Here is a 12,462-nt window from a genome sequence, read left to right on the forward strand (position 1 = left end):
TTGGTTGTGGAGATCCTCTAGAGAACCGAACGGCAACCCACTCCAGTATTCTTGCTTGGAGAATCCCATGGACAGCGGAGCCTGATGGGCTACAGTCTATGGGGTTGCAAAGAGTCGGACACGACTGAGCGACTAACACTTTCACTTTTCACTTAGAGCCCTGATCTCCAAGTCACAAGATGCTCTTGGTCCCTCTGACAGATCTTTAGTCCCCTTTGCCCCGAGGGTGATTTCTGGAACTCACTGTGGTCTTGTGCCCATTTTCCCAGTACTCCTGGCTCTTCTTCTTGTCCCGGGGGCTGGTGGGGACTGGCACAGCCAGTTACTCCACCATCGCACCCACTGTCCTGGGAGACCTCTTCGTGAGGGACCAGCGGACCCGTGTGCTGGCCATATTCTACATCTTTATTCCTGTTGGAAGGTCGGTATTACCCTGGATCTACTTCTCTGGATGGTAAACTGAGGCCCAGAGGGGTCAGAGCAGGGGCTGGGCTGGATGTAGGAGACATCGAGCAGAAGGGGCTGCATTTGAAACCCAACTCTACCCTTCCTCACTTTATCTCTCTGAGCCTCAGTTTTCTCATCTGTAAATGGGGCCAATAACACCTAGCTGCAGGCTACGATGGGGGTTAGAGATATGTAATGGAGATGCTCCCTGCATACTAATACACTCCAGGAGGAGGGAGAAAAAGCAGCTCAGCAGTGTGGGCTACACAGGGAGGGGCTGACTCTGGGAGGTGAGGCAGGGAACTGTGTTAGGGTTGGGCCACACACCCCGCAATGGGATAGGACAGGGCTTTGCAGTCGGACCCCTGAACTCTGACTTATGTTTCCTGAAATCACCTGACTTGGGCAGGGCTGAGACTTGGAGAGGTGGGGTGAGTGGTCCTTATATAGGCAGACAGTGGGTGGTTGGGATGGGCCTGGAGCCAGAGGTCACTGGTGACTTACCAAGGGCAGGGGACATCTGGGCCTCATGTGGCTCACTTTTCCCAGTTGTGAGCTGCTGAGAGCTGGCTCCCTGGGGTAGGGGCACCCTGGCTCAGTCTGGTCTTGGGGCCACCTGCCTCCTCTCACAGCCCATTCCCCCCACTTCTCTGTTGCAGTGGTCTGGGCTATGTGCTGGGGTCGGCTGTGACAGAGCTGACTGGGAACTGGCGTTGGGCCCTCCGAGTGAGTCCAGCTTCCTTTTCTTCCCTCTGCTTTCCCCCCTGGGCCAGTGGGGACTTTCCAGTCTCCAGTGGCCTTTGCCCCTTGGCACAGTGTCTGGCGCCATGGCGAGTGTTCAGACATCGGCAGCTTCAGGGCTGCATATGGACCATGGCCTCTGGAAGTTGTGCCCCTGGTTCATATCCCAGCTGTTCAGTTTGCTAGCTGTGTGATCTCAAGGAAGTCACCTCCCTCTTTGGGGCCTCACTTTACCTATCTGTAGAGTGGGGAAGTAAAGCTACCTTATGGAATCTTAAGGATCAGTGAGACAAGGGAGGGGAAGACCCTTGGACAGGGCTGGCGTGGCAGATGGAGGTGTGGGCCGGGAAAAGAAACCCTCACTGGAGCAGTAAGTACTCAACAGTCGGGGTCAGTGTAGTCCAGCCTCCAGCTCTCAGCCGTGTCAGTCTCACTGATTCCAGCAGAGTAGTGTCTGTACAGGACAGACAGGTATTAAGTCAAATCCCAAGGGGACCATGCTCCCCAGGGAGCCTGTCCTCTCAGGGGTGAGGGGATGAGAAGCAGCGGTATGTCAAGCTCTGTATAACCAGCTCCCCCAATATGAGCCCGTTTCCCCTATCCCCTGGGGCACAGAGCAACCAAAGAACCTGGTCCACAAAGTTCAGTCACAGCTGGGGTCTCCTGGCTTCCAGGAATGTGGCCCTGAGCTTCCTGGGCCCTCCTGTCCCCAGATCATGCCCTGCCTGGAAGCTGTGGCCTTGATCCTGCTTATCATGCTGGTTCCAGACCCACCCCGGGGAGCTGCTGAGAAGCAGGGGGTCGCAACCACGGGGGACCCACGGAGCAGCTGGTGTGAGGACGTCCGTTACTTGTGGAGAAAGTGAGTGTCTCTGCTCCTCCCTGCGTGTCATTGAAAACCCCTTTGCCCGCCCCAGCATCACCACCCTCCCTCCCTCCATTTCCAGGGAGCCCTCCCTGCCCGCCCCAGCATCACCGCCCCCCACCTCCGCCTCCAGGGAGCCCTCCCTGCCTGCCCCAGCAGTGTTCACAGCCCTCTTCTTCCTTTGAGTTCTTTGTCACCAGCTGAGATGTCACTCCCCCACTCAGAGGCCTCCCTCTGCCTGCCATGAGACAGAATTTGGGCTGGGAGGGAGGGAGCTCCGGCCTTGGCTCTGCCACTGCCTTATCCCTGAGTGACCTGAGACTTGGAGCCTCACTCCCCTCATTTATTCAGCAGACATGGTTCTGTAGCTTTGCCGGCTTCTCAGGTTGTTGGGAAGATGCCCGAGTGTATAACGCTCACCTCTCTGAGCCTCATGGGAGAGCACCCCTCCTCTGTTCCAGGCATGGCTGGGGAGGTAGGTGGGGGGTCACCTACCCAGGTCTCATAATTTACCATAATGTGGGGCATGGACCGGATGCCACTTCTTTGTTACAGAGCCATGAGCCGAGTGGAGGGCAGGGGAGAGGGACAGATTGCTGGAGAATGTGATGTTGGATTTGGGTCGCTCTGGTGGGGGAGACCTGGTCCTCAGAGAAAAGGGAGGAAGGCAGAGCGGGAGCGAAGGTGTGGAGGTGGGACGGGCAGGCAGGCTGCTTAGGGGGTGTTGGTGGAGGATCAGGGATCACCTGAGTGCCCAGGAGATGGAGGAAGGGAGCAGACAGGCTCCGAGAGCCCCAGCCCTCTGCCAGCTCCATCCAGAGCACTTTTCCTTGTTGTTCAGTCGCTCAGTCATGTCCAACTCTGCGACCGCATGGCCTGCAGCACGTCAGGCGGCCCTGTCCTTCACTGTCTCCCCAGAGCTTGCTCAAACTCATGTCCATTGAGTCGGTGATGCCATCCAACCATCTTGTCCTCTGTCTCATCCACTTTCTCTTTCAGCTGGAGTTTTGTGTGGTCGACGCTTGGGGTGACAGCCATGGCCTTTGTGACTGGAGCTCTGGGCTTCTGGGCCCCCAAGTTTCTGTTCGAGGCCCGTGTGGTACACGGGCTGCTCCTTCCCTGCTTTCGGGAGCCGTGCAACAGCCCGGACAGGTGAGGGACATGTCTGCTCTTTTTTGGCCACACAGCCAGCATGCAGAACCTTAGTTCCCTGACCAGGGATCGAACTCATGCCCCCTGCAATGGAAGCGTGGAGTCTCGACCATGGGACTGCCAGGGACGTTCCCAACATCTGGGCTCTTGATGGGGAAGTTCTTGGTGTTCTGAGTCCCAAGACTCAGTCTCTGGGTGGACACCAGGACTCGGGGGCCCACTGGCCTGGTTCTAGCTCAGGCAGAGCTCTTGCTGCTGAGTGGCCACAGGCCGTTCCCTTGTCCTCTCCGGGCCCTACTCCCTGTCTTCTCGCCCTTGGGCCACTGTGAGGGTCCAGAAGGCACTTGGGGGTGAGTGAGGTTTCTGTGGGACCTAGGGAATAGTGGGATTTCTAGGCAGCCTTGCTTCAGAGGGACCTGAAGCATGAGGTTGTCCCATTTTACAGATAGCAAACTGAGGCACCAAAGGAGATTGTGATTTTTTTTTGGCTGCACTGTATGGCGTGTGGGGATTTAGTTCCCCAACCAGGGAACTGAACCCATGCCCCTGCAGTGAAAGTGCAGAATTTTAACCACTGGACCGCCTGGGAAGTCCCAGGATATTATGATGTTTATCCTGGCTCTACAGCTAGATTCTTATCTCCCCAGAGGCAAAGACTGAGTCCAAAAGTCCCCCAGCAGCTTGAAAAAGTGGAAAAATAAGCCAGGACTCCATCCCACTTCAGGCATTCACTGGCTGTGCATTCCTGGGCCCGTGATTTCCCCTTTCTCTGCTTCAGCCTCTTCCTCTGACTTGGCTCCTTCCCAGAACCTGAGTGAGAAACTGACATGGGAGTTAGTGTTTGGGTCCCAGGGCTGATGGACCAAATGTCCACACACTCAGTAGCTTCGAGCAACAGAAATGTTTCCCATAGTCCTGGAGGCCAGAAGTCCAGAATGGTTTCACTGGGTCAAAACCAAGTTCAGCAGGGCCACGCTCCCGCGAGAGGCTCTCGGAAAGCCTCCTCCGGTGCCGCTTCTGGTGCCTGTGGGCGGCCTCTGGTTGAGGCCGCATCGCTGCATTCCTGGTCACATTGCCTGTCCCCTTCAGTCTCATATCTCCCTCTGCTTCCCTCTTATAAGGACATTTGAAGCTGCACTGAAAGACCCACCTAAAAAGTGGAGGAAAATTTCTCTAGCTCAAGAACATTAATATAGTCACATCCACAAAGATTATTTTGCCCATACAAGGGAACAGTCACAGGTTCCAAAAGTTAGGACATAGATGTCTTGGGTGGGGGCATTGTTTAGTTTACCCCAGGATGGGTAGAAAGCCCTGGTTTTGCATAGATCTTAGCTTTTTTTTTTTTCTTAAATATTATTTATTTGGCTGTGCCGGGTCTTAGTTGTGGCATATGGGATCTAGTTCCCTGACCAGGGATTGAACTCAGGCCTGCTGCATTGGGAGCGTGGAGTCTTAGCCACAGGACCACTGGGGAAGTCCCCAGAACTTACCTGTTCATACACCCTCCTTAGGCTAAGCCCTCGGGTAAGGGTTGGATGGGAGCAGGAAGCCACAGTACGCAGGATTCTAGCTCAGCCAGAGGGAAAACTTCCAACATCCAGAGCCCAGACGGAAGGGGCAGCAAGGGGCTACTGAGTTTCACACCCCTGGGGTCATGTAAGGAGGCATTGGATAGCTGCTTGCCTGGGCCACTGTACAGGGGATCAGCACAGAACTTGCAGGCCTTGAGGACCCTCTTGGCTCTGAGAGTCTGATTCTGGGGCTGCGATGTGGGGGTGGGGACACTTTGTGGTAGGTGTATCCTCTGTCCACCCCTCTGATCAGGGGCTCTAGGGGGGCCACATCTAAATCATTTGTCCGAATAATCAATCCTGAGTCTTGGAAAGGTCTTGAGAACCTGCCAAGTTCGGCTCAGACCAAGACTCAGAGGCAGATAGCATTCGTCTGGATTCGGGGTCACTTGACTGGGCTGAGCTGGAGCCTGGTACAGCTTGGAAGCCTAGGAAGGTTTGGTTAAGCACCTTTAAGCTGCCTAAGGACACACATGCTTTGTTCAGTAGGAAGAGAGCCAGGAGCCCCTGGTTTTGCTGGTGTGGGTCTGTGTGGCCTCAGGCAGGTCCCTGTCTTCTCTGGAGATATTTTTTTGGTGACATTCAGTTTGTCAGTAACCACGGTCTTGCATCTGTTATGTTCTTACGCCTCGGTGGGAGCCAGGGAGGTCATGGCAGGCACCTGGCACTTTTGGAGAGGTGTGGCGCTGGGAGAGGACCCTGGCCAGGTGGAGAATGGTTGGTGGCGGGAGGGGGGGTGGTCCAGGAAGAGGGAAGAGTGTGGGCCGAGACAGGGAAGCTAGAAAATGTAGGGTAAGTTTAGAGAATTCTCAATCATTTGTGCAGAGGGAGGGAGGGAGAAAAGAAGGGAGGTTACACAGGTCAGCAGGGGCCAGTGCTGCAGTGCTGGCCGGGAGCTTTGAGGATGACAGGAAGCCAGTTAAGAGCTGGAAAAGTCTTAGTTACATTTGTTGTTTTCAAGAGTTCACACCAGTCAGTCTCAGCATCTTTGCCTTTCAAAGGAGGCTTGGGTCCATCCTTTGGGCTAGGATGGACCAGCAGGATGAAGATGTATATTCAGATCCTGGTTCTGTCACTTACTAGCTGGGTAGTCTTGGCCTTGACCTTTTTTAACCTCACCTTCCTCACCTGTTCACTTGGGAACTTCTGGGAGAGATTAGTGAGCCATTTGCTTAACATATATCACTTGTTCCAGACTCTATGCTCCCAGCCTAGAGTCAAGAAAGTAAACCAAGCCTGGTTCTGTTCTCCAGGAATTCACAGTCTAGTGAGTGATCTTGATGATAGAGACGCAGAAGGTGCTATAGTAACTGAAAGAGTGAATGAATCAGCAAACGGACAGGAGAAAGCATCCCCAAAGAGAAGACATTTGTGATGGGTCTTGAAGGATATATAGGAGTTTGGTAAATAGAAAAATCAATGAAGGGTGTTCTGGATGAAGGAATAAAGATATGAAGTGGGGACAGAAACAAGTCTAGGGGTTGAGGAAGATGGAATTGGGGTTTGGGGTTGAGGTCACTGAGGGTCAGATCAGGAAGGGTCATGTACACCACAATGAACTGGAATCAAATCTGTTGGGTATTTAAGAGCTGGTGGAGAATTTTAGACAGGAGCTGGGCAGGTACATGGTCAGATTGGTGTCCTAGAAAGCATCCTCTGGAGACCTGTATGGAGGTTGTCTTGGAATGACGTTTCTACAGAAAGAAGCTGCAAGAGGGACCAAGTGGAGTGGAAGTGGGCCCAAGAGTAGATGGGAAAGGTAGTGAAGTAAGGAAGGGCTACTTGAGGGATGTTCAGAGACAGAGAGTGAAGGATGGAATCAAGAAGTGTAAAATTCCCAGGTGAGTGCCAGTATCATCAGTTCAGTTCAGTTCAGTCGCTCAGTCATGCCCGACTCTTTGCGACCCCATGAATCGTAGCACGCCAGGCCTCCCTGTTCATCACGTTCTCCCAGAGTTCACTCAGACTCACATCCATCGAGTCCATGATGCCATCCAGCCATCTCATCCTCGGTCATCCCCTTCTCCTCCTGCCCCCAATCCCTCCCAGCATCAGAGTCTTTTCCAATGAATCAACTCTTCTCATGAGGTGGCCAAAGTACTGGAGTTTCAGTTTCAGCATCATTCCTTCCAAAGAAATCCCAGGGTTGATCGCCTTCAGAATGGACTGGTTGGATCTCCTTGCAGTCCAAGGGACTCTCAAGAATCTTCTGCAACACCACAGTTCAAAAGCATCAATTCTTCGGCGCTCAGCCTTCTTCACAGTCCAACTCTCACATCCAGCCAGTATCATTGGAGCTCTATAAGTAAATGTTCACTTATCTCCATCCCATTAGTATTTGGGGCTGGAAGGCAAGGAGGTTGGGGCTAGAGTGGGACTGTAGAATTAAGATTTCTGAGTGGGGCAGTTTTCAGTGCTGAGACAGTGCAGGAGGTTGCTGGTGATGAGACAGGCTGGGTGCTGGAGTGCTGGAAACGTCTCCCACACAGCCAGTGAAGTCCCAAGGATGAGGCAGGAAAGGGGGTGGGAAGGGTAGGGGAGTACATGGATCCCTGAGCAGGGTCCCAAGGACCCATGTTAGGAGGGAGGGGAAGAAGCCCACAGCCACATGCCCTGCAGGTACCAGATCATGTGGCTCAGCTGTAAAAAATCTGCCTGCAATGCAGGAGACGCAGGAGACATGGGTTCAATCCCTGGTTCTGGAAGATCCTCTGGAGGAGGGCATGGCAACCCACTCCAGTATTCTTGCCTGGGGAAATCCATGGACAGAGGAGCCTGGCTACAGTCCATGGGGTCATAAAGAGTTGGACATGACTGAACGCACACACATACCAGGTCAGGCACTGGAGGGCAGGTGGCTGGACCCCTATCCTGATCCCACCGCTGACCAAGCCCTCTGCTCTTTTCCATCAGCCTGATTTTCGGGGCACTGACTGTTGTGACTGGCATTATTGGGGTCATCCTGGGAGCAGAGACTTCAAGGAGGTACAAGAAAATCAACCCTCAGGCTGAGCCCCTCATCTGTGCTGCCAGCTTGCTTGCTGCAGCCCCCTGCCTCTACCTGGCTCTCATCCTGGCGCCGACCACCCTCCTGGCCTCCTATGTAAGTGAGGGCCCTTTCAGAGGTGGGAGTGGGCTGCTGTGGGTAGGGAACTCCTGTTTCGCATAGGCTGACACTGTGCCAGGTCTTCCCAAATGTTATATTTATCACTCCTTCCAGGTGAAGCTCTGATATTCCCATTTAACAGATGAGTAAACTAAGGCATACTAAGAGCCTCAGCTAGGAAGGGGCAGAAAACTAGGATTTGAGCCTAAGCTTTTCTGACTCTAAAGTGTGTCCTTTGAGCTCTTGGTTAATGCTTAAAAAAAAAATTATTCACTGCACTGGGTTTTCACTGTAGCACATGGGATCTCAGTTTTGGCATGCAGGATCTAGTTCCCTGACCAACAATTAAACCCCGGCCGCCTGCAGTGGGAGCGTGGAATCTCAGCCACTGGACCACCAGGGAAATCCCTCCTAGTTAATGCTTTGATTGGAGATAATGGGACCTCACTTCTTCTAAAAATGATTCTTCTACTGTATTATTCTAGTTTAAAAGTATGCAGGGAAAGTCTCAGTCTTTTATCTTCTTCTCTATTTAAAATTAAATGTAGAATATTTGCCTGGAGGAGTCTCATAAGCTAGACCAAAGTGGGTAGATATAATGCCCTGTACTGTCCTTGGTAGGTGGCACCTCCTTTAAGGTATGAGTGTTTCTCACCAGCATCCTCAGCTTTGGTTGGGTTTCCACTGAAATTCCTGGGAAATAGACAAGTTCTGTTAGCATTCCCGCCTGCATGTGCTCTTATTTGGTCCTTATCATGCCCTTGTCCCTGGAGAAGGAAATGGCAACCCACTCCAATATTCTTGCCTGAGAATCCCATGGGCAGAGGAGCCTGGCAGGCTATAGACCATAGTGTCGCAAGAGTCGGACACGATTTAGCAACGAACCCACCACCACCATATGCCCTTGTCGGAAAGGGTTTTTCTTATCCCCACTCAACAGATGGGAAAACTGAGGCCCAGAGACAGCCGCACCAACAATGAGACAGATAAGCCTCTAACTCTGCCCCCGCAGGCTCCAAAGTCTATGTCCTTCATGCCACATTGACCCTTGTCACCCCCGTGGGAGAGAAACAGAGGCTGGCATACACCAAGCCAGCCTAATAAATGCCTTAGTGCTTATTGGCCGAGAGCGTGACTGGGATCATCATCTCCAGCTGGTGGGGACTGAATGAGCCTGACCTTGCAGGGAGGCGGTGGCCCTGGGCAGATGGAGGCCCTGTTGAAGGCCTGTCTCTGCATTGGCTGGGCCCACGGAGCCCCTGCCAGCTCTGCTTCTGCCACTGTCTTGCTTGGCTCTGGGAAGTGGCTCCTTGGCTGTGTTGCGGGGACACAGCTGTCCCCCTCCGTAGCCTGGCGCATCTCCAGAGCGGGATGGCTCATCCAGAAATGACACTGCGTCTTGGCTGACAAAGCCAGCTGGAGAGTCTCTTCTCTGGGCCTGCCCTGGGGCGTGAGGGGCTGAGGGGCAGGAAGGTGGGCGGGTCTGGGACACGTCCACCCTCCTGTGTTGGGAACCTGCTCCTCCCTGTGGCTCCTGCAGGGGCTGGACGGGATCCCCAGAACTCTCAGCCTTCCAGAAGTGGTGTGGTTCCCTCTGGACGCCCTGACCAGGCGCCCCCCGGCCACGTCCCTGGCTCTGTGCTCCTAAGGTCCCGAGATTCAGGCTCCAGCTCCCCCCAACCTCCCCACACCCTACCCCTGCCCACTAACACAAGTCACAAACCCTAACACCTCCAAACCGCCCCTCTTCTCTTTTTTCTTTTTGTAAATTTATCTCCTTAATGGACTTAAAAGTAATTTCTATTGATTTATCTGTTTGTGGCTGTGCTGGGTCTTCGTTGCTGTGCGGGCTTCTCTCTAGTGGTGAGCGGGGCCTACGCTCTGGTTGCCGTGCGCGGGCTTCTCATCGCGGTGGCTTCTCTTGTGTGGAGCACAGGCTCAGTAGTTGTGGCCCGTGGGCTGAGTTGGTCCACGGCACCTGCAATCTTCCTGGATCAGGGACTGAATCCGTGTGTCTCCTGCACTGGCAGGTGGAGTCTTTATCACTGGGGCAGCCTCTGCCCCGTTCTCTTGGTCCACTCTGTCCCGTCTTGGCTCATACCTTGCTGTCTTTCTCTGGGACTGTCCCAAGAAGCCAGCTTCCTGGTCTCCTTGTCTTCCTGCTCCCCCACCACAACCTGTTCTTCTCGCACTGCCAGAGTGACACCACGGACCTTTCCTGCTCAGAAGCCTTGCATGGCCCCTTGGCGCCTCCGGGAAAACTAAGTCTGACTCCTCATCCTGGCATTCCAGGCTCCTCATGGATGGCCCTGATACCCTTAGTAGCCTTATTCCATGCAGTTCCCCACCTGGTTCCCAGGACATGCCCCCTGCTCCCTACATCTGGGCTCTCCATCTGCTCTCTCTACTCCTCCCCTTCTCCATGTGCCTGAATCATTCTGGGCCCTCACGGATTGGCTGGAGCACCGTCTCTCCATGGAGCCATCGCTCACGGCTAGGTCCTGCCCTCTCTCTCCATCCTCGCCGCTCTTCAGCACTGTCTTCCTCAGGTTCTGGTTACATATGCTCTGATCGCCCCTCCCAGCTGGGCCCAGGTTGGTTCTGATCTTTCTCAGCCCTCCTAGCTCAAAGCATGGTGTCAGGGAGGTGGGGGTGGTGTGGGGTGATCATTGCTCACTGTGTGAATGGTTGAGTGACCAGCTATTGTTGTCCATTCATTCTTTTTAAACAACTATTTATTGAGTGCCTACCAAGTGGCATGCTGGTTTAAATACTGCAGATATATCAGTGAATAAAACAGCCAAAAACAGCTCTGTTCTTAAGGAGTTCACATTCTAGTTGGCGGAGATAGCTAACAGGTAAGATATATAAGTAAAATTCACAATATGGTGAATTATGGGATATTTCGGGAAACAGTGTGCCAGGCAAAGGGAACGGCAACTGTAAGTGCCCTGAGGCAGGAGTGTATCTGGTAGGTTTAGGGACCAACAGAAAGGGCACTGTGGCTAGTGTGGAGTGAAGAAAGGCGAATAGGACAGAGAGGTGATGGGGACAAAGCTTGTTGGGCCATGTGGGCGTTGGGTCGAGGTGGCTTTTACTGAGAGTGAGTTGAAGTTTTGTGTTAAGGAGCAGGTGGTCTGGCTCATGTTTATTGCATCTGTTGAGATGGTCATGCCATTTGCCCTTTATTTTATTAGTGTGGTATGTTACATTGATTGTGTGTTTAACCAACCTTGCATTCCTGGGATAAATCCTCTCTTGGTTATGGTGTAAAATCATGTTTATATGTTGCTGAATTTGGCTTGCTAGTATTTTGCTGAGGACTTTTGCATCTCCATTCATAAGAAGTATTGGTTTGTAGTTTTCTTGCGATATCTTTGTTTGGTCTCATAGAATGAGTTGACAAGCGCTTCTTCCCCTTCTATTTTTTGGAAGGGTTTGTGAAGGATTTGTGTTAATTCATCTTTAGACATTTGTTCAGATTCCCCAGTGAAGCCATCTGGTTCTGGGCTCTTGTTTGTGGCACGTTTTTTTGATTACTGACTCAATATTTACTTGTTATTGGTCAATTAAGGCTTTTTATTTCTTTTTAAGCCAGTCTTGGTAGTTTGCATCTTTCTAGGAATTTCGTTCATTGTATTCTCTTATAATCTTTTTAATTTCTGTAAGGTTGGTAGTAATGTTCATTTGTGATCTTTGTAACTTGAGTCTCCTTTCCTTTTTCCTTGGTCAGTGTAGCTAAAGGTTGGTCAGTTTGGTGGCCAACAGTGGTTGTATTGACTTTCTCTATTGTTCTTCTGCCATTGACTTCTGTCAGTGAAATCACTCTGACTTCAGTGCTGAGAATGGACTTCCCATGAGGGTGGAGAGTGCAAGAGCAGAAGTGTCAGGGTGGTCAGAAACGGTTGGGTTATAGATACACTTTGAAGGCAGAGCCGTCGTAATTTCCTGATGGATTCAGTATGGGGTGTGAGAGAAAGAAGACTCAAAGGCGAGTGCTAGGATGTTAGCCTGTGTAGCTGGAAGGAGAAAGAGGCCATTAACTGAGATAGGAAAGTAGGCAGGAACAATGGAATCTGGGGGGAGATGAGCAGCTTGGTTTGGTACCTTCTGAGTTTGTGGCAGGAGGTTGACATCCAAGTAGAGGTGTTAGTGGAGTTGAGTACACAAGTCTGAAGTCCCTGGATATGACATCACCCCTGAAACTTCAGAGGGTGGGAACTGGCTGCAGTTCACTGTGAAGGATTGTTAGTAGGTTTTGGAGACCTATGTGGGTCAGTATCAGAAAGGGTGGCCAAAGGGGGCTGACGAATTGGCTTCAAAATAGGAAGTCACTTGAGTGTCTTCCATACACCCATCCATCCATCCACCCCGCCATCCATCCTTCACCTTCTCAGACTGAAGGAACCACAGTTCTTCCTGTACTGTCTCTGCCAGCCCTGGGGAAATTGATAGGCTCCAGGGGAAATTGATGGGGCTTCCTAGGAAGGCCCACAGGAATGTGGGCGTGTGTGCTGGTGTGTGCATGCGTCTAAGTGTGACTGTATGCAGGTCTGTGAATATGAATGTGGATATAT

At 52.3% G+C, this 12,462-nt stretch overlaps 1 protein-coding gene across 3 annotated transcripts in view; it reads left to right on the plus strand.

Annotated features, from left to right (window-relative positions):
• The window catches only part of SPNS3 (SPNS lysolipid transporter 3, sphingosine-1-phosphate (putative)), a 64,207-nt gene that overhangs the window by 31,665 nt on the left and 20,080 nt on the right, over positions 1 to 12,462 (plus strand). For all 3 annotated transcript variants that reach the window (XM_027975111.3, XM_060395327.1, XM_042255544.2), the window contains 5 exons: positions 270 to 421; positions 1,107 to 1,173; positions 1,902 to 2,050; positions 3,053 to 3,205; positions 7,693 to 7,882. In XM_027975111.3, coding sequence (XP_027830912.1) covers positions 270 to 421; positions 1,107 to 1,173; positions 1,902 to 2,050; positions 3,053 to 3,205; positions 7,693 to 7,882 — 711 coding nt within the window. The remainder of the gene's footprint in view (positions 1 to 269; positions 422 to 1,106; positions 1,174 to 1,901; positions 2,051 to 3,052; positions 3,206 to 7,692; positions 7,883 to 12,462) is intronic.

The sequence above is a fragment of the Ovis aries genome, chromosome 11 (genome assembly GCF_016772045.2).
Source record: "Ovis aries strain OAR_USU_Benz2616 breed Rambouillet chromosome 11, ARS-UI_Ramb_v3.0, whole genome shotgun sequence".
Taxonomy (NCBI): domain Eukaryota; kingdom Metazoa; phylum Chordata; class Mammalia; order Artiodactyla; family Bovidae; genus Ovis; species Ovis aries.